Source organism: Lepidochelys olivacea (assembly GCF_965140295.1).
Source record: "Lepidochelys olivacea isolate rLepOli2 genome assembly, chromosome: 2".
Classification (NCBI taxonomy): domain Eukaryota; kingdom Metazoa; phylum Chordata; order Testudines; family Cheloniidae; genus Lepidochelys; species Lepidochelys olivacea.
The window spans coordinates 172,739,928-172,761,902 of NC_140412.1; the positions used below are offsets into that span (position 1 = coordinate 172,739,928).

Genomic DNA, 21,975 nt, shown 5'->3' on the forward strand with positions numbered 1-21,975 from the left:
AATGAAAATATGCATCTTTCATGTTGAGAGCTGCGAACCATGTTTCCTCTAACAAGGGAATTACTGATGCCAAGGATATCACGTAGAACTTTAGTTTTTGAATTAATCTGTTCAGCTGTCCCAGACTGAGAACTAGCCTCCATCTCCCATTTTTCTTGGGAATCAAATAGTAAGGTGAAAAGAATCCCTTCCCTTGATGTTCAGGTGGAACCCTTTCTATGGCTCCCCTGGAGAGAATGGAGTTCTCCTCTTGATGCACAATCTCCCCATGACAGTGGTCCCTGAAAAGGAATCGGGAAGAGGGGGTTGCGGGTTAGAGGTACCAGAAACTCCATCAAATAGCAACCATGAACAATCTCTAATACCATTTGTCTGTAGTCAGGGGATAACTACAATTTTTTTGGCAAATTGAGTAAGGCAACCTCTGAAGATCAGTGGAGGGGAATGAGTGGCATCAATAAAGGGACACAGGTCCTGACAGCCCCATCAAGAGAAACTCTTCGCTTGGAAAGCTGGATCCCTTATCTCCAAGGGTACTTATGTTACCAATGGTTATGCCCCAAGGCTGGCAGGTGGGATGGAAGAACAACTTTGCCTTGTTCGGATAATGTCTTCCTCTGGTGTAACAGCATCCCGGATTAGAGATGGTCCTCAATAGGAGGGGTGAATGCAGATAGGAAAAAGCAAACAGGTCTTCCAGGGAGACCCAGGTCTCTGATAACCCTTCAGTACAAGGAGTCTCCATTGGCAGAGCTGTCTGAACTGGAACTTCCTTCATCACCATGGTGGTCGGGTGTCCTTTGGGGCCATGTCACTCCTGATACTGCATCAGCTCTAGAAATGGATGGCATCACCAGGAGCCGTTTATCCTGAGCCTTCACAATCAGAGCCAATGTTAGAGCCGTTGGATCTGTACCCTTGCGTACCGCCTTCTCCTGCGGAGATGATTTATTTGGGACTAAAGCCTAAGTGCCTGTACTTGCTAGCTCTCCCATCTTTGATGGGGTGGTTTTAAACAAAGATGGCTTGTCCTTAAGTCTATGAGAGTGCCCTTGGTTCTCATGTGAAGCCTTCTGCTTAGGCTTAAGTCTTAGCCTATGTTGCCAACCTTGTGCTCAGAGGGCACTGCCCACCTGGTGAGACTGATGTATGGGGGTTGATGGTGGTCCCAAGTCTGGATCTGATTAGAGCTTCATTGACTTCTACGTGAGATGTTTTCTGTAGTCTTAGTTCCCAACCTTCACAAGTTCTGCGGCAAAAAGAGCAGCAGTTGCTGCACTTGGCAGAAACATGAGCCTCACCCACGCAGTACAGGCAGTATTGATGATCACTTCTCTGAAGAGGAGCAAGGGCAAGAAACACAATTTCTGAACTCTGGGATTCTGGGCATAATCCCAAACTTCTCAGGAGGAAAAATATCCCCACGTGTGGAAGAAAATGGGGGAAAAACAACACTAACTCTGCTATGTAGACTATGCCTTGAAGACTACTCAAACTAAGTATATACAATATGTTACAGTAATGACAGTAAAAAAAGGAGTGAGGATAAGGAAGATTCTGACTCAGACCATGAAGCGGTAAGAAGGAACTGAAGAGGTGTCACCACGCACTACCTTTTATGCCCTCGGTTCGGACTACAACAAGAGCTACAGCACATGGGCAGGTCAAGGGACACTGCTTACAAAAAATTCCAGACTGAAACACGTTTCACATGCATATCCCAAGAGCGGAATACATAGGGACCATCCCTCGAAGAAGAACATCTACTACAGGCTTAGAGTTTGATTATTTCTAGCTATGAATTTTTGCCTCTCAAAACAGAAAAGGTTGCATTATTAATTGGGATGGAGTTATTTAGAGGCATACATGATCTGTCACTTCCCCCCCCATTCTCAGACAGAATAAAGTTAAAAATTTTACATGGCAAATTACACTACTAAAAGTTTATTCTACTGCAAAAATCTTTCTTAATCAGCTATGGTAAAAATGTTGCTTCAGGGCTCTGGTGGGAGATTTTCCAAGTGGCTACAAGTAAATCTTACAGAAAATTCATTTACCATAGGATTGTACGACTCCACTGATCAGCCTGGTGTTGATGGTTTCACCATTTCTTTCCTTTTCTATCAGTTTCAACACAGCATTTGTTACCTTTGAAATACAAATTAAAAATGAGTCAACATACATTAAAACCAACTACTTGGTCAATAAATACAGTAATCAATCAGGCATGTACTTCCACGCTCAAGACAATCCAAACACCTGAAAAAGAAATAAAGCAATGTGCTAATCTTAACACCAAACAGAATTCCCACAAACATCACTGAAAGTTGTGCACGTCAGTAACTTACAATTCAATATTCTAGCTAACGAACTGCAAAGAAATATAAAAGCATCTGTTTGTGCCTTTAACTATTTCTCTATAATATATAAGCAACCTCTAAACTTCGGTTTAATAAATTCTGCTTGTTTACATTTGAAATATACACTAGAACCTTGCCAATCCATGCTTCGCTAAACCATACGTCTGTAACAGTCACACAAAATTAGCAGCCTCTCTCCATCCCTCATATGTAACAGATGTTGCACCTGATGTCCCCTATTACTAAAAATTCATTAAAGGAGAAGCAGAAGGCTTTTTTCTTCCCTTTTGCAGTTCACCTTGGAATAGTTACTTGTGACATTTCAATACTAACCTTGTGAAATAATGCAGTATTCATAAAATATGTACCTGCTTATTTAACGGCCTGAACAAACAGTCCCTCCAGGTCACCAAGGCAAGCTAAGATTGGGGAAGGGAGAAGAAAAGAGGAAAGGCTTATATATACACAGGATAATCCTTTATGGAAAACTGAAATATTGTATTATGCTAAATAGTTATAATTTATTTTTAAGAAGCTTTTTGTTATGGCAGTCAAGTCTCAGTTAGCTAAGCTATCTCAGGGAAAACTTACATGTTTTATAACTATCCCCACACTCTAAATGATCAGATAACAGTATTTCTGAACCCCCGTCTTCCTCATCCCCCAGACAGGAATAGGGCTGTCCAGCACGTACCTGAATCCTACTCTACTTTTAATAAAAAAATATTTTAAAATGGGATTTTTCTGATGTAGGGACTTTGAATTTGAATGGTCAGAGAAGGACCAGCTGGAAGATGAACACTCAGTAAAGACGCCCTCCTAAATTGTTTTTATCGTCCCACCCAATGCAGAGTTATTTTCATAATGCAATAAAATATGTACTAAGCAGAAACTAAAAGATTCCTTCAACATATAACAATCTACACTCACAAATGAGTACAACAGAGTTCAAATGAGGGGGAGAATATCATCACTGTTAGACATGACAGTTTAGACTGGTTTTCAGAAGTAATACAGAGGAAAGATAGGGTGCCTAGGGCATATTTATTGAGACGTTGTTTCAAATACAAGGAGTAAAATGGAAGAGGATTTGTAGCCTGTGCCCTAACAGCATCCCAATGAAAGAGAGCATAGGGCTAATTAGCATCTGGTAATGAGTTTCAGCTGACCTGATCAGTTTATCGTACCCCAACTCACTAATGACATAATCTGTATATAGAAGGTGTTATGTAAGATATCAATAGAAAGCTAATAACACGGTGATCACTAATATTATTGCATGGCGTATGTATGGAGGACAAATTCAAAGTTACAAACATACTGGAGCTTATGTTATCAAAGAGTGAGGCAGGGCTGAAGTTACCCCAACCTAGACAAAGGAATTCAGTTCTACCACCTTGAAGGTTTTAGAGAAAATGTGAATGCAATTTACACAGAAAGTAAACAGGAACATCAAGCCAACAAGGGGAGGATATATCCACTCAGCATCACAGCAGGGGTAGGAAATTTCAGGAACAGATCAATTTTCATTTTAGCAAACACCAATGGGGGAAGAAACAAGCATGAAACCTTCCTTTAACACGAGATTCCACGTCCCCTTCCTCACAGCTTGAATAAAAAAAAAAAAAATAATTACTTGGGGCGGGGAGGGGGAGCCTTCAGAATAGTCCATTTCAAAGATGCACTAGGCTATAAAAGAGAGGGGCAAAGAACCCCAAGTTATGTTTCACCTAAGACAACAAAGGAACCAAGCACTCTGGGGAAATACTGACCAGAGGGGTGATCAGCCATCTTACAGGAAGATGGCTTGTTAAGGAAACTATCATGAACAAAGGCTGTAGCTTGGTTTTGTTAAATCTTAGCCCTGGAAAGTGTTTTTCCACTGTCATTTTCTTGTAACCATTTCTAGCTCTATCCTTTTTACTTGACTTACTTAGAATTCGATCTCCTTTTGTTAATAAACTTGTTTTACTTTAATCTAAATCAACCCAGTGCTGTGTTTCATTTAAATTGAATGTTAACTCTAGTTAATGTGGCAAGCTGCTGGGTACTGTATCTTTAAAGGAACAAAAGAACCTTAATATCTCTCTGAATGATCTAGGAGAGGGCTGGATAGTGCAGAGCACATAATTTTGGGAAATTTGGGACTGGGGTTTTAGGGTCATCTTGCCAGGTGTAACCAAGGCTGGTGGAGGCCAGAACGTGGCAGTGGTATAACAAGAAAGCTACTGGAATCAGAGTTGCTGACTCAGAGTTCCTTAACACAGACACTCAATGCATGCTTGTATTTTGGCTGGAAGCATCCAGAAAATGGAGCTACAGCAGCACAGCATTTTGAGGCACTCAGGGTTACAGAGCAAGAAGTGACAACCCCTCAATAGCCTGGATTGCTCCCCAGAACATGGCATAGCCAGAAGTCAGAAGAAAACACAGTCAGGAAAAAGGTTTAGATGGAATACAGCCCATTAGACAGGGAAATAAAAGAAGAGCTGATCAGGAGGCTGTCATGAATAGTTTTCAAAGTGAAAAAATCTTCAATTTTTGTGGAAGATGAAAAGCCAGTGAAAGGGGAGAAGAGGAAAATATGACTAAAATAGCTTTAGATGATGTTAATATGCTGCTGCAAAAATTTTGTATGAAAGAGGTATGTCCAGAAAAAACAAAATTACCAACAAAACTGATGACTGTCCCCAACAGAACACAGAACAACATTCTGGAGGCAGGAAGAGCAAGGAAGGAAACTTTGGAGGTTATATAAAATACTATGATTTAGCTTGTCTAAACATGGAGAAGGAAAAAGGTATATAAGCTTGCAAAACTGTCAAATACTGGTGAGCCTCATACAAATAGTGAGTTTTAAAGAGGGATTTGTGGGAAGAGAAAGCAGATGCCTGGTGCAGTAGGCTAGGAACACAGTAGGGATATATTTATATTTCCATCAGAATGTTTTAATTAAAAGTTAAAACCAATAAAATACTTGAAGAGAAAGCTCTTTAAAATGCTTACTGAGTAGATTTCGTATATTCCCTTACGACCTTCATCACACTCACGACGAACCCAATGTCGATTGAGGTAGGCACAAATTCCATTCAGCACTTTGCTTGAAAACCTATAATCTTCCCATTGTTGAGTGTAAAATTTCAGCACACTCTCATCCATCAAGTCTTCACCATCCTGAAACAGAGAAAGTCCACCAATACTGTAGACTGCTTATTTTTTTAATATACAATATAATGCTATGTAGAGATAAAAGTAATCGTCTACTGTAAACCGAAATCCATGACATACAACATATGCTGCTGCTTCCAGTAAGAACTCTACTACAGAAACAGGTATGGCTGCACGTAGGAAAAAGTATTACTAAATCCATTCTTACCTTGATAGTGGCCTGGTAAACTGTTAGCGTTATGGGTTAGATACCTAGAAAAAATGCTTGATCCCACTCTATTCTACAGCCTCCACAATTACTACCTGCAGACCTGCAACAGTGGTAAAGGTCATGTGCTAAATTTCTAAGTATAACTGCTACCCAAGCGTCAAGAGTGAATACTGTCTCTCTCTCCTTGGTACCCCTGCACATAGCAGCAGTTAAAGCTGCTATCTTGGTAGAGATAAGGCATCACACCTGGCTCTTACATCCCAGACTTCAGTGCTGAAGCAAGAAAAATGTTACAGGATACAGGAGATACTAAAATATCTTTCCCAACTAGACCAACAAGCTGTCCTTTTTCTTTTTGCAGAAGGGTTAATATTGAGGTTAGCTATTAGCTAAACAAAATTGAGCTCCACTCACAGCAAATTAAAGAGTTACATAGGATAGCTTGTGAGCATCACCCAATGGTGCGAGAAGTTTTGTGTTTATTTCACAGTGATTGACTTGTGTACAAGGTAAAAAGTCAAAGCTTAATGAAACAATTAAGATGTTAAATTTCATGATTTTCTACAAATTTGATCACTCGACAATTTTACTTGCAATGGCTTCAGATATTTTTAGTTTTACTGTACTATTTTGACTCCAGTTCACATGAGTTTCATGTAATTATTCATTGAGTTGACATGATGCCGCCTTACCTTAAGGAGATTTGTCAAGTAGTTCTTCAGAAATTCTTTAAGTCGTTTGTACAGTTCTAAGCCAACGAACTGAGCTCCTCCAGGTGTCTGGCCTTTTTTAGATTTAGAAGGAGGTACTCCAGCTCCTCGTGCTTGATTAGACTGGTGTACACTAGTACAGTAGTTATAAACATGACTGATAGAAAAGTTAAGGAATATACATATATCTGTGTATGACACATATTCTATGCAAATTCTAGGAGTTCCATCTGAACCCATCTCAAAGAGTTTATAAACAATGATTTAGCCCTCCTGAGAGGATTATCTGTGGTGTCAGTAAGTAGTATCCCCATGTTACAAACGGGAAAGGTGAAGGAAAGACAGATTAAGTTATTTGTCCAAAGCATCTCGGTCTGTAGTGGAACTAAAAACAGAACAACGTATTTCTGACTGAATTAATGTAGTAACAATTCTCAAAAGGTCAAAAGTTATCCTGGCAATTGTTTTCTTGTTAATTTAGTTTCTGTTCCCAGCAAAATAATCTAAGAAAACAATATCAAGAGAAGAAACATCATGAAATACATTTAGAGGGTGATCTATCAGGAAAAGTGACCACACGCTTACATAATGAAATCTTGCAAGGCTAATCTCACTGCCTTCACTTTTTGCTAGAATTAGAATGTTGCCATTTTGAAAGAAAACTGTCTAAAAGATTGAACAAAAGGTAATAATCAAATTTATCTAAATGCAGAGACAGATCTAGGAGAGTACAGCAGGGACTGATATTAGGAGCAATCTTCGTTAACATCTTTATTAATAAGCTGGAAGATGAAGTAAACCACAGTAATTTGCTGATAAAGGTGAAAATGATGCACAAGGCCTCTGTGCCAGTTAAACTCCATTTAAACTTTAAATGGATGCATAGGCATTGTGCTGGCCTGCTGCACAGAGGTGAATTTCACTTGTTCCTGAACTGGAAGGAATTTAAGCACTAGTCTGAACAGATGAAGAAAGAGACCAGAAACATGGGCTGAAAATAAAATTAGATTAATTCTTGAAGAATGTAAGCTAATACAAGCTGAGGAAAAACAAACAAGTGTGTCTGCGCGCACACAGGGGGAAGATGAAACATGGGAGGCAGTTATGCAGAAAGAGACCCGGTATCGCTAATGGACAGCAAAGTACATATTTGTTTGTAATGTGATGTGATTAAATAAAAGGCCAAAGCAATTTTGGGCTACAAACAATCATCAAGTCAAGGAGCAGTGTGGTAATAATTCTTTTATAGCTTTAGTTTGACCAGACATAGAAAACTGCATTCAGTTCTGAATGACACGTTCCCAGGAGAAATTCTAATTCTTAAAACTAATTCTCAGCTTGAATCAAGAAAGTATTTGACACTTCAGCAAACACAAAGGCTCAAGGTCTTTATGATCACCCTTTCTGTTTCCCTCCAGTTTATTTTCTCATTTCTTCTGCATCCCCACTTGCATGTTTATTTTAAAAAGTCATCTACTTATACCCCAAGAATACAATCCTCTTCACTTAAATTTTACCCTTTTTGGAAATGTATTCCATGTGTTTATTCCCATGTGTTATCCCCACCTCAGTGCCAAATATTAGGATTTCCTATAAAAATCCTAAAAAATCATTAAAAAACATAAAATATTGGATTAGTGCTAAAGTGATGGCAGCTTCAGGACACTATCAGTTCATGAAGGTATAAGATCAGAACTATTGTCTTTTGTAGAAAAGATTAAGCTGCTCTTCAACCTAGTTTATCCAAAAGTTCTGGAATCTGTCATTACTTGTACTGATCTGAAACTCAATTCAAGGATCTCTATGTAAGATGTGATGAATAGTACTATCGGCAATATAACAATGCCATTGTCTTCCAGTTACACAGAACACTTGTATATTGTATTCAACGTTCATTCTTTAGTAACGTTAACTGTCAGCTGAATGCTATATAGTCATCTTTCCACGTAAGCCTGGTATAGAATCCTCCCCCAGTGATGCTTTAGTCATACAAGTTATTGGGCTCATAACAGGGATAAATGGGTAAACTTTAATGGTCTGTGATTTACAAGAGGTCAGACTGGATGATCTAGTGGTCCCTTCTGATCTTAAACTCTAGAATCCACTTAGATTATATTCTTAAACTTGGCTTCTATAGAGATCATTGTATGAGAGAGTTAATGCAGATTAGTACAGTTAATCTCTTTCCTTCTCTAAGAAATCACATTCTTACTTAAATTCTCATTATTTAGTATGCTACCAATCACTCATTATTATGTTGCAATTAGCTGTAAATAAGTTTCATTTTCCATAATAAAGTACTTTGAGTTCATGGGACACGAATAAAATGTATTTTATTAGTTTATGGCATTCAGGAGAACAGAGAAAGATCACAGTTGGCTTTTCCTTTTCACCTTTGTATAGAGCATGGTATCACTGTAATTTACAATAGGTCCAATGGAATTGTAACTTTTAATGGTAGATTGTGTTCACACTAGCCATCCTGTTTTGGTTGAACCATGTCTATTTAACATTTCCTCCAGCAACTGCAGTAACTGGCATACGGTCCCCATAGCTGGAGTCTGAGAGATGCAATGTAGTTGGGAGAAGTGCTGTACTACAACATTTAAAATGTGTGCATCGTCAATCGAGTATTTCCCTACCAGATAATTTTCTTGTAGAGATCCCAATCTCTACCTGGCTACAATTCCTTTGGTCAACAAACAGAGAGAGCACACACATCTTATTCACTTCTGGATATAAAAATAGCAGTATATGTTCTGCTGACTAATCAAAAGACGTTCTATGGTAAGATATTAACTAGAGATTTCTGTAATTTGAAATATATAAAAAGTGATGCTAATTTGAAGAGGGAGGAGTCTGGACTGGCATAGAGAATCTCAACGGAAGAGAAAAAAGGGATCAGGTATGGCACACTTATTTTTAACCCCCTACATGCTAGTCAAGATTCTTAGGTCCTCGCAAAACAGCATTCCATTTGCCATAGAATGAGCACCTCATAACAGCCTGCAGAGGCTCCTTTTGAACACTGCATTCACTGAAACTTGGACGTCAACCCTGTGATGCTGGGAAAGGTGTAGGTTATGTGCAAGTAGCAACTTCATAGATCACCAGCAAATACATCTGCTTCTGCTGTCCTCAGAAAGGCCAGCTCTCTCATTCAGTAGACCCTGAATGCTTCCTAAAACTTCTTTCCCACTATGAAATAAGCTTCTCTAATGGAGTTGTTTTATTCGATTAGACAAGGCTAACTAGGCTGCTGTTATCCATTTCTTATGCCCTCTCCCCTGCCAAACATTAAGTTCTTCTAAGATGCTGAACTTCCTTCACTATTTGTATTTGGGTTAGGACTAAAAAAAAAAAGACAGGGTTATGCTGTGATTCTCGTGAAAAGGCAGGCAACCATTAGTAAGAAGTGTGGCACTGTTTTGACCACAGCGTTGCCTGGATAAAACGAGATAGGAGGTACTCCAAGATAGGGCATGATGTTCTCCAATTGGCATAGCCAAACTTATGGCAAGCAAAAAGACTCTGAGGGATAAATGTAATGGTGATGTCCCTCCAGATAGCTTGAACAGTGATTTGGTAAGGGCATTCTGATTCAAATTTACTTTAATGATAAAATGGGTGGTTTGAGCACAGGCCTTTTTGTCCAATTTAGCAAACATCTCAATATGACTGGAGATTTCCCCAAAGTTGTATGGTCTACATCACGATCGACTGGTTGATCCTGGAGCCTCGGCAAGTTGATCGCGATCTCCGGGCCACTAAAAGTCTGGCGGCACAGGGGCTCAGGCAGGCTGCCTGCCTGCCATGGCCCCCATGCTGCTCCCAGAAGCGGCTGCCTGCTGGCACGTCTCTGTGGCCTCTGGGGGAAGAGGGGAATGAGGTGGCTCCACGTGCTCCCCTCCCGCCCCCCCCAGCACCATCCCCACAGCTCCCATTGGCCGCTTCCCGGACAAAGGGAGCTGCGGGGACAGTGCTTGCAGGTGCAGGCAGTACATGGAGACCTGCTGCACCCACTTCCTCCCCAGGGACCACAGAGATGTGCCAGCAGCCAGCCGCTTCCAGGAGCGGCGTGCGGCCACAGCAGGCAGGCAGCCTGAGCTCCTCTGCGCCGCCGACCGGAAGCCACCTCCCGTTCGGAGCCTGCACTTCACACCCCCTCCTGAATCCCCACCCCAGAGCTCCCTCCCAGACCCTGCACACACCCCACCCGCCTGCCCCAGAGCCCACACCCGTTACCCCCTCCTGTACCCCAATCCCCTGCACCAGCCCGGAGCCCCCTCCTGCACCAAACTCCCTCCCAGAGCCCACACCTCTCACCCTCTCCTGCACCCCAACACTCTGCACCAGCCTGGGGCCCCCTCTTGCACCCAAACTCCCTCCCAGAGCTTGCACCCCACACTCCTGCACCCCAACCTCCTGCCCCAGCCTGGTAAAAGTGAGTGAGGGTGGAGAACGAGGGACAGGGAGGAGGGGGGAGTGGAGTGAGCAGGTGGTCCTCAGGGAAGGGGCAAGATAGATCCTGAATTGATCTTAAGTTCAAAAAGTGATCTTTTGCGTAAAAAGGTTGGAGACCACTGGTCTACATCGTTCTAAAAGGCTGCAACTGCAGCAGTTAACTTTCAATGAACTGGCACTCATTCCTATGCCCCAACCATTCAGCAAAAATTCCACGATATTCAGAATTCAATACAGCATAGCATCAAACCTCTATTTTCACATTACTTAGTGAATACCTTCCAAACTCTTGCATACTAAATCCAAATAAATGTATTCTCTGAATTAATCAAGGTTGAAATGACCTTATCAAAAAAGGCCTCTCTCGACTCAACTTGCCCTATCAAGAGCCACGCTGTAAGCCTGAAGTGAATGGACAGTACTTCTGTCACTGGAGATGGAATGGAGGCTTCACTAGGTCCAGGAAGCCAGGGTACTCACAGCCAGTCTGGTGAGTTCAGAACGAAGTTTCCTGTGGGCATGGCTTTCTTTTGGAGAACTTCCTCACCAGGGGCGTCAATTTAGAAAAATGGGGAGGTGGTGGCTGGAGAGGAGTGGTACAGGTTTGTCAGCAAGTTGTACCAGCATGTAGATTATTATATGTGATTATTTTATTTCCTGAAAAGTGGGAAGTACAAGGTGGCAAAGAGTGGAAGACACAATAGAGCATACAGACCTATGAAAAGTCAGGGGAAGCGGGGGAACTGCCCTCCCTGCCCCATAGCAACTGATAAGAACTTAAGAACGGCCATACTGGGTCAGACCAAAGGTCCATCTAGCCCAATATCCTGTCTTCCAACAGTGGTCAATGCCCCAGAGGGAATGAACAGAACGGGTAATCATCAAGTGATCCATCCCATTGCCCATCCCCAGCTTCTGGCAGACAGAGGCTAGGGATACCATCTGTGTCCATCCTGGCTAATAGCCACTGATGCACCTATCCTCCATGGACTTATCTAGTTCTTTTTTGAATCCTGTTATAGTCTTGGCCTTCACAACATCCTCTGGCAAGGAGTTCCACAGGCTGACTGTACGTTGTGTGAAAAATGATGCTCTTGTTGCCCACTATGGGCCAGAACGAGAACACATATAGCAGTTTAAAGTTCCACTCAAGTAACAGAACATCTATTTCCCAAGAGACTTGATCCTTGAATGGGCTGAAATAACCCTCTGTCTTCCTATCGATCTTGATGATAATCTGCAGTTCCCCAACTCTAGCATACTGCAGACATCTTGTGATTGAGCTCCCCCGACCCTGGACGAAGTGGTGTTCAACCCAGGACAAACAGCCACATGTGGGAGTTTGTCCATTTACTTCCTGTGATTTCGCCAATGGAGAGCCGATTGAGTTTTGCCTTCATTTTGAGGTGGCCAATTAACCATCATTTCTCTGTGGTCCCTCTGCTCTAAGTCATCCCAATAGGTTCATTTTTGTATTCAGAACTGACCACTGGAGGTTCTCCCCATCAGTTCCTGTGATCCAGCCTCCACCATAGGGCCAGCAGCTGGAGAATCATCATTACAGTCCTTTGATACCAATTCCACATTGAAACAGCAATTTTTTCTGCTCTTATTGGTAAACTAGGCCCCCAAGGACCACCTCCAAGCTCACTGCTATGGATAAACACCTTTCAGCAGTCCTATTCTCAGGTCACAGAAGGACTAATCCCAACACTGTAAGCCTGCCCTGTGTTGACTCTGCTGTGTTCACTATCCAGCTAAGCTTCCAGGCAGACCAAGTGTTGAGAGAGATAGGAAGATCTTTTCTTTGCTAATGATCCAACTCCCTGTTCTCCAAGAAGGAGCATAACCTGTTGATGGCCACCAATCATCTAAGTAGGGGTGCATTCATAGTCCTTTCTTGAGGTCTCAAAGGACCTCAAGCACTATTATAGCATTGACGAGTATTCTTGGCAAATTACCACTAAATTTTGTTATTTTTGCAAACAGAATGGAAGCAAGACTCCAGCTATGGGGACCATATGCCTGTTACTGCAGTTGCTCACACACACAAACCAACTAGCGTCATTTATTTACTTGCATGAAAGTGTGCAAATGACAAAGACATTCTAGCCAAAAATAAGGACAGTCATACAACAAATCTCAAGCATGCACATAATGAAAGTATTCTACATAGTCAAATTTTGATATTCTTCCAGCTTGATTTATATAAATCAAACCATGAATTACAGCATTTATTCCTGTTGTGTGGTCCATCAGAAAGTATTTCTGAACATAAAATGACCTTCCGTATGTTCTACATGTAAAAATAATACTGCTCTCATGCTGTTGATGTTTACACTCTGTGTCCCCAAATGCTATAGCCAGCCACTGACAGGAAGACTGATGTATTCAAAACAAAACCTGAAATGCTGCATGTGTAATCAATCTGTAATCCTGAAACAAAGTACATCACACACAGTCCAAAAATCACAAGGAGAGTTCTATAAAAAGAATTCTTGCCCTAGAGAAAGTAAAACCTAGTTTCATAACAGCAGCATACTTCAGAAGTCATGTGTGTATCCAAATGGCTATTAGGAAATATCAAAATCTCTCACTGGAATGTTTTTGCAACTTTGTATAGTCATTTACAAATCAAGTTGAGGGGACATATAATTACTCAGAGGGTATTCTGTCCCAATATGCATAGGAGTGTAGTCTTACTTCTTTCCCAAGTGAATTGTCCAGCTAGTAAACATCAAGACCTGATCCAATAATGTGATGAGTATCTTCTAAGAGGCGCTGCCCTCAATTTCTATTACTTTCAAAGCAGATACAGCACTTTGCAGAATTAGGACCTAATGTAAATTATTTCTAAACTGATCCTGCTATTCAGAGAGAGATACTAACTTTAAACCTGAGGCAAAAAAAAAAAAAAAAAAAAAAAGTATGGGGGAAAGTGAAGCCACAATGAAGCCTCCTGCTGCTATTCATGGGTGTAAGATTCAAGAGACAAATCTCTCTCACAGCTTTCCTTCCCTTTCTTGTAAATTGTGATACACAATCACCAGAACTGGCCAATAATTAGGTTATAATTCAACTTCAACATTTGCATCTTAAAAGTTGCTGGTCTCTTTGCAGTGTTTACAAAAAAAAATCTTGACTACTCATCTAAAGCTCAACTGTGCAGAACACAGAGGTGTCTCAGGGGCCAGCCATAGTATGTGGAACAAACGCTCACAGGAATCTCACCACCTACTGCTCAAGTGCAAGCACACTTCTTCAACCCTGCCTTCTCCAATATAAACACATAGCAGCATGTGCATATTAAAAAACCTACCCCAACCCCCCCACACATACTATTCTCCTCCTGGAGAGAGTAAGAACAAGCCACATGTGATGTTAGTCATGTCACTTAACGTACTACTGGAAGGCACTCAGATACTACACAAATGACGGCAGCATAAAAACTTACATAAAATCAAAAATTAATTGCATGTTCTTATAATGATACTGACTATTTAAGAAGTTGCCTTGAGAGGCATAACCAGATTATATGGGAAGGTTCTTCAAAATTAAGTAGAGAAGAACCTCAGAGTTATGAATGCTATGAGAATGGAAGTTGTTCGTAACTCTGAACAAAACGTCATGGCTGTTCTTTCAAAAGTTTACACCTGAACACTTAATAGCTTTGAAACTTTACAGTGTAGAAGAAAAACACTGTTTTCCCTTTATTTTTTTAGTAGTTTACATTCAACACAACACCGTACTTGCTTTTTTGGGCGGGTGGGAGGGGGTGTCTCCGCTGCTGCCTAATTGCGTGCTTCCGGTTCCAAATGAGGTATGTGGTTGACTGGTCAGTTTGTAACTCTGGTGTTCGCAACTCTGAGGATTTACTATAGTATGCTACAAGGATAACAACAACAACAACTTTCTAAATATGGTTTTTCTGTTCATTACTTATAATCTCCCTTATATATGCGGATTCTGGGCATCAACTTTGCTACTTCCTATGATCCAGCAAGCTGGGTTAATCTCTTTACCATGCTGAACTGGCCCATAGGAATAACTCAAGTTAGTTTTCACTTATGTGTTTACTGTCAATATTTCACTCAGGGAAATGATAAGCATAAAATAACTGAGGAAAAGTACACAAACCACTTCACTTTAAAAGAAACGACTTGGGGAGTTACAGAAATAGAGTAATTTGCATTGTGTTAAGTGAAGGGCTGCATGGAATATTTTTACCATAATTTTTCTGACAAAAAATGCAGATGTGGGTAAATTTTAACATTTTGTAAATTTGTGTTGAATTCACAGAATTGATTTAATTGGAAAAAAGCCTTAAATTAAAAGAAAAAGTTTTGACACTTTTCAAAATAAAAGTTTGACTTTAAATTTTTCACTTTTTCATTTCTAAAATGTTTTTTCAATTATTTTGAATGTTATTTTATTTTTAAAAAATTAACATAAAAGCTCAAAATCCAAACAATGTTTTTATACTTTTCAATTTGCTAGAAAGTTTTAAAAAATATTTTCAGCTTAACCCAAAACAAGTTTTCTTCCATGATTTTTCAGAACTGCCAGCAAATCAAACACAGCTCTAGTTAAATGACTTTCCAAAAAAAAAATGTAGCTTATTGCATTTAATACAACACAGAATATTAGAGAAAAACTGTTGAGTAATAGTTTCAGATCAAATAGGACACAAAGATTAAACAAATCTTGGTACAAAACAACCAAATAAAGCTTTTTCAAAAACTAAGACCGATGGAAACACTTACATGATTTTTCTAACCCTCTCATAAATCAATAGTTGAAGGAATTTGAGAACTTGCCAAATTAATTCACCTTCAGGCAAAGTGTTTACAAGGCTGCAGCACAATTTCAAAACAGTAACATGAGCTGCTAGAAAAAAATTATTATTTCAGACTGGTATACAACCGCTCTCCACAATTTTCTTTTTTAAAATAGTTCCCATCTACACTATATCTGGATAGTTTTCCACAAGACTGAAGAAATATTTACCTTTAATCATGTAGAGTATATAAAAGTGTTCAAGGTATATTCCCAGTTTACATGGGAAGAGATGAATCAGTTCGTGAAGGGACTTGTTTAGAGAGTCAGTGGCAGAATTCAGCCATCCCTGACAGCAAACCTTGTGCAGGAGTAACTATACATATGTATATTGGAGAAAGAACACATTTATCTACAACGTGAACTTCAACTGTTTAAATGCAAGTCTGAATTCCGTAAGAAGAAAAGCAAAAGCAGCTACCCTAAATCTACCAAATAAATTCCAGTGGCTCTACTCACAGTATAAATCTCAGATTTCCTTGCAATCCCAAACTGCCCTTTGCATTCAAGGTAATAGACTACAACAAATAAATTATAAACTACACATACATATACATAAAAACATACTAACTTTTAGGTGGGTATATCCACACACTATACAAATTCTATGGTAATAAAATGTTATATCTGGAAGTGTAAACATGCAGAAGTTAGGATACCTTAGTTATGGTTCCCAAAGCAATTTTAACTTGTGAGCTTGTGGAAGTATAATATTTAGTTGCCACGTCCATTTACAAACACACACAGGAGATATAGTAGAGAATATTTCTTACTGTATCTGTAAGGGAGCAAGTTACGATAAGAACTGTAACTCAGATTTCTTTAATCCATGCATTTAAAAGTTTTAGCATCAACACTCAATAGCTGTTTTTGTACTGAATATCCTGTTCCTTTAAAAAAAAAAGTGATCAACATGATAGTCAAATGAGAAAAAAAAAGAGATTGATCATGCACAACGCGCAGTTATTTCACACTGAAGAGATCCAAATGGCAGAGTTACACACTTTGTATAGTCATATCTATATGTCGAAGCCTGTTTATTGAAGTTACTGTACAAGGGGAAATGTGCATTATATATAAATATATATACATCTATACATATATACACGTACATATATACATATATGTATTTCATTATCAGATGCAACATTTTCCCCCACACATAAATGTATAGGTTTTATTTCAACTTGAAGGGCTCCTTAAATGCATATGCTGACACACATTCAGAGATGTTGTGAAACATCATATACTGCACACAAACAGCATGGATGATGATGACTAATCGATACTGCACTGATGTCCCCAGTGCGATCCTAAACTACTTGACAGGAAAGTGGAACGCTGCCTTGCAATGGAGCTGAAGGAGAGGCAGACAAATGCTGGGCGTTAAAAACTGCCTTACTGAACCCCTTAGTATACTACCAGTGTGGGTAGGGCACAGTCAGTTCAGTTAATGTGCCAGATATGAGGAGAAGAGATACTTTAAGTTTAAAATGTGCTCCACTTACATTCTACTAGATTGTATGGAAAGTTTGACTTTTGCCAAGAACAGTGGATCCATTATAGAACTGTCTTGTTAACTTCTTCACTAGTATCGTACTTCAGGTTGTTTGCAGACATAAATCTATATTATGTAAACAGTTTAGTATCAATAGCCAAATAAAAAATACGCCTCATTTCTGGAATGACTGGAGAATACAGACAACTAAAGCAGCAAGTGACCCTAAACTTGAAATATTAAGAGACAAAAAACAAAACAAAAAAACCCTCACCAACACAGCACATCACAGAGCAGAAACAGAGGGTGCATGCAGAAACAATCATTGTCTACTTAGCCAACTGCTTTTCAAGACTTTTAAAGTTTGCATTACATAGTGGTCAGAAGTATCCCAGTGGAGGCTTCTGTGCAGCTGTCTTTGGTTAAGATAGAAATGCCTGCAGCCTAAATAGCTAAAGCTAGCCTGAATTTGTATTGCACTTGACCATTTGTTTGGGCAGTCCTCCTACCGATACTGTAGCAAAGCCAATCCCTGCTCCTGTCCTCCCTTCCCCCCTGCAAAAAACACAAAAAACAAAAACAAACAAAAAAACCCCCAAAAAACTTACCATGTTTTTATATTTTAATTTACAAAAAAGTTATTTTAAGTTTATAAACTGTAAATACACTGCATTTAACTGTTATTTTACTTAACAATGGTAGGTAGATGTGTTTATTTACAGCTGGTATAGTAGGTAAAGCAATTACATTCAACAGAAGAACACTAGATGAGTCTAATTCTGCCCACAGATATGCTAATATTTAGCTCTAACAGAGGTCAAAGGAAGTGATAAAAGAAAAATGATTTCAAGGAGTAAAGCTGAAAATGATTGAACGAAAATTTTAATCACAGTAAAACAAATTTACAAATAAGGAAAGGATTACGCAGTAGATAATGAGGTGTAACAAAACGCGATCTTTAGTAAACCTCCTAAATTTAAATATTAAAATAGAATACCAGGGGAATCCTTGTTAAAAGTAATTTGTGAACTGTTAATCAGAACACTTTAGTGTAACAAACAGCTTTTGGAGTATTGGGCTTATTGGAACAATGTTTATGCAAATTTCAGATCATCCTAAATTTGGACAGCTCCCTTTAACGTATATTTCACACAGAAATTCATTTCATGGAATACTGACTAACCAAATGTTTTGGATGTTCTTATGAGATGGGTAACTTGTTTTTTTGTTTGTGTGTTTTTTAAAACTAAACCACATTAGAATTTTTTAAATGCCAGTATCAACACAAATGGCATTTACCTGATTGAATATTTTATAGATTGTGCACTTCCCATCTCTCCTCATAACAAATGAAAAAGGTTAAAGCAGGCTAAGTGTTCTACATCCATGAGCAGAATTGTTATTTATTACAAATGCATAGCTTTTGTAAGTGCTTAAACAGTACAGATTTTAAAGATATAAAATAGCCAGATTTTATTTTAAAAATTAGAACCATACAATATGATTGCTCTGACTGGTGTAAGAATAAGTGGATTACACAGTTCCTTGAGAATGCTCATCAGACTACGTTTTACAAACGAAGATGGAAATGTGCTGCAGGGAAGTGGAAGATTGTGAGGTTATTCCACAAGATTTATGGCAGAGTATGCAGAAAATTGAAGAATCACTATTTTGAAGAAAAGAAAACCTAGAAATGTTTTTACCCAAAGTAAAATGCACATTTATGGCAGAACTCCAAAAAGAAATGCAATATTTTAAAACGTCTGATATTTCTATTCATCAGTCAATTTACTGACAATCATTCATACTTTCATCCTGTGTTTGGAAAAGACAAAATAGAGAGGTTAGCAAAATAATACTTATTAATACTACTGTATATGTTGTATTAATTATGGCAGTGTATTAGTTCTCTATTATGGAAGTAAACTTGAAAATAGGGCTTGGATGCTTTTGAAAGTTTTACCCATCTGTTTTTTGTTTGGTCACCACTTTAGTCAGGGTCTGGATTAGCAGACATGTTTCCTCAGAGACTATAAATTAGCCGGTAAGAATACTTCCTTTTTGTTGGAAAAGACACTACTGATCTGACACTGAAAGTGACTTAGATAGATCAAGTCAGATAAACAGGGTGGAGAGAATGAACGCAAAAAGAGGTTACTCACATTGTGCAGTAACATCAGTTCTGAGCAGTTTTCCCAGAGGGAGGGAGCTTTGGAACTGAGTCCAGAACTGAAGATAGTAGAGCAGTACCCAGACCCGCACTGGCTCTGACGACATAGATTAAAGCATAGTGTTTGGAAAGTGTACATACTGAAGCCCACATAGCAGCCCTACTTATCTCAGACTCCAATACGTTTAAGCAATGCTGCAGTTTGTGCAATTGTATTTGACCATGACAGCCTGTTAGTTCACAATCAGCAACCTGCAGTTCAGGATGAACAGGACTTCTGTCCAAACAGATCCAGTCTCTTTTGTCCTCGTCATGAGGAACAGACCTGAGAAGTGTTGCCTACCCTGCTCATTTACCACATCCACTACTAGGGAGTTAGGTGGAGCGTCGGAGAACAAGAAATCAGATTCCTTAGGGGGGGATCATCATACTTTTTATCTGCCCTTTTACACATTGGTGGAACAGTAGTAGGTATTTGCCTACTACTGTAGGCATTTGATGCGTAATGCCACCCTAGAGGATTTTGCTGACTGTAGAATATCCAACGGCTTGCATTTTGAATCCCTGACCTTTCTGAGTGGAACTTGAAGAGTGTCAGCTACCCTCTACATGAGATCTTGAAATTGCCAAAAAACTGTCTGTCACAGAAAGTGGAGGACGCATAACTGCATCATCTGGAGATGAGGACGAATGAGTGTTTGAGGGGTAGCCTGGCCTCCTGTTCCTCAAACATCTCCTGCTGTGGGAAGAAGAGGACTGAACAACCCTAGTGTCCCCTTGAGATGGTGGTGGTCTGGAGAACTGCTGTCAGTAAGCAGTCCAGGGATCCCAGTATGGTCACTGAGAGGGGAAAGGTTTGGCATATGGGAGGGAGGATGCATGCAGGGGTGGTTCCACTTTTGATGATGGTTGCTATCTTCCTTCTCTGTGTCCAACACAAAGAGGCACAGGGCACTGTTAGTAGAAAAAAATCCGTGATCAAGAGCTCAAAGAGGCACATGTGCACATGCAGTGGAGCACCCTCAGGGACACTACTCAAAGAGCAATTTTATTTTCCCCTTAATCAGCTGAACACATTATAAACCCAACATAAATCTCTTGTGTTTTTTAAGTACGTGAATACTAGATCACACTGTTGCTGTCTACATGTCCTCTGCCTAGAAGCTGATACACTAGAGAGTTAAGGGTACTATTACTCTATATGGCACCCAAACACTCTTCACTATGTAGGTTTTGGTGATACAATTCTGCTATCATTTTGAAACGGCCATCTAAATTTAGACCAATGGTAAAAGGCAGATATTCTAAAAAACTTTAGTTCTTTTTGAAATGAAACAAAAAACCCCACATCTCTGCAGATCGAGCTTGTGCCATTACTTATATCATGGTTGGGGAGCTGGACAAAAAGGGAGCACACATTGGATTTCCTTGATTAATGGAAAAACGAGGCTGTTTCAAGTGTAAATTCTGATGTTCCTTTGACTACTTTGTTCTGATGAACAATGCTGAATTACTTTTCATTTTTGCTGGCAGTGCTGTTGTAGCCACATAGCTCCTAGGATATTAGAGAGACAAGGTGGGTGAAGGAATATCTTTTATTGGATCTACTGCTAGTGAAAGAGAAGCTTTTGGGCTTACACAGAGCTCTTCTTCAGATCTTCTTAGTGGTTCCAAGACTAATGGATCCTAATACCAAGTTATTCACTTGGTATCCTAATACCACATGGATCCTAATACCAAGTAATGATCACTGTGTTAGGGCATGATTGACCAAATGAACAATATGAACATCTGTAATATCCTCAAGTGTAATCCTTTCCTACATAAAGTCTTTCATAGAAGAGGAGGTTTTCTTTAGTGTATTTAAGAGTAATCTGACTGATATTCTACCAAGCACCTTTTAATTTAAAACCACTTCTGATATCTTGTAAAAATTAAAAAAAAAAAAATCTTTCCTTTGAAACATACAGCTTTCCCACAATGCTTATTTGCTCAATGAAATTTAAAACTGTGGGACAGATTGAAGCTGTTCTCAAACCAATTTTATACCAAACCAGTGCTACTGTAGTAATAAACAACTTTATCTCTATTCTACAGTGTGATGTTGCCTTAAAATGGCAAAAAGGTAAGGTAATACAAAAGAGGTTAAAAAGTGAATTGCACTAAGATCTGAATTTAGTGGATCTTACACCTCAGATACCCTCTGAAGGGTAAATTCAGATCTTGCATTTATGAGAATCTCAGATATCTTATCTGATTCTGTTTCATTAACCTGCAGTAACACTAACACACAGTGGGCGCCTAGCATTTCCAGACACCTAGATATGGAACAGAGAAAAGAGTACCCTCAAACTGTATTTTTAAATATATCTGATCTAGTATGACTTACTTTGTACTACTTGTACTCTATTTGCTTTGGAAAAATAAAAAACCTACGAGTAAAATCACACATAGGTCTCTCCAGCATATTGGTTCTCTCCCTTCCACTCAAGTAAAAGGTTTATAAAAGAAGGATCTGAAGTCTATATATTTCAAGAGATTTTTAGACACTAGAAACT

General features: G+C 39.4%; 1 protein-coding gene across 1 annotated transcript in view; it reads right to left on the bottom strand.

Annotated features, from left to right (window-relative positions):
• Positions 1-21,975, bottom strand: part of CUL1 (cullin 1) — an 84,625-nt gene that overhangs the window by 36,343 nt on the left and 26,307 nt on the right. The window contains exons 3-6 of the mRNA XM_084621933.1: positions 6,432-6,606; positions 5,367-5,534; positions 2,729-2,779; positions 2,058-2,148 (exon numbers count right to left, since the gene is read on the bottom strand). Coding sequence (XP_084478059.1) covers positions 2,058-2,148; positions 2,729-2,779; positions 5,367-5,534; positions 6,432-6,606 — 485 coding nt within the window. The remainder of the gene's footprint in view (positions 1-2,057; positions 2,149-2,728; positions 2,780-5,366; positions 5,535-6,431; positions 6,607-21,975) is intronic.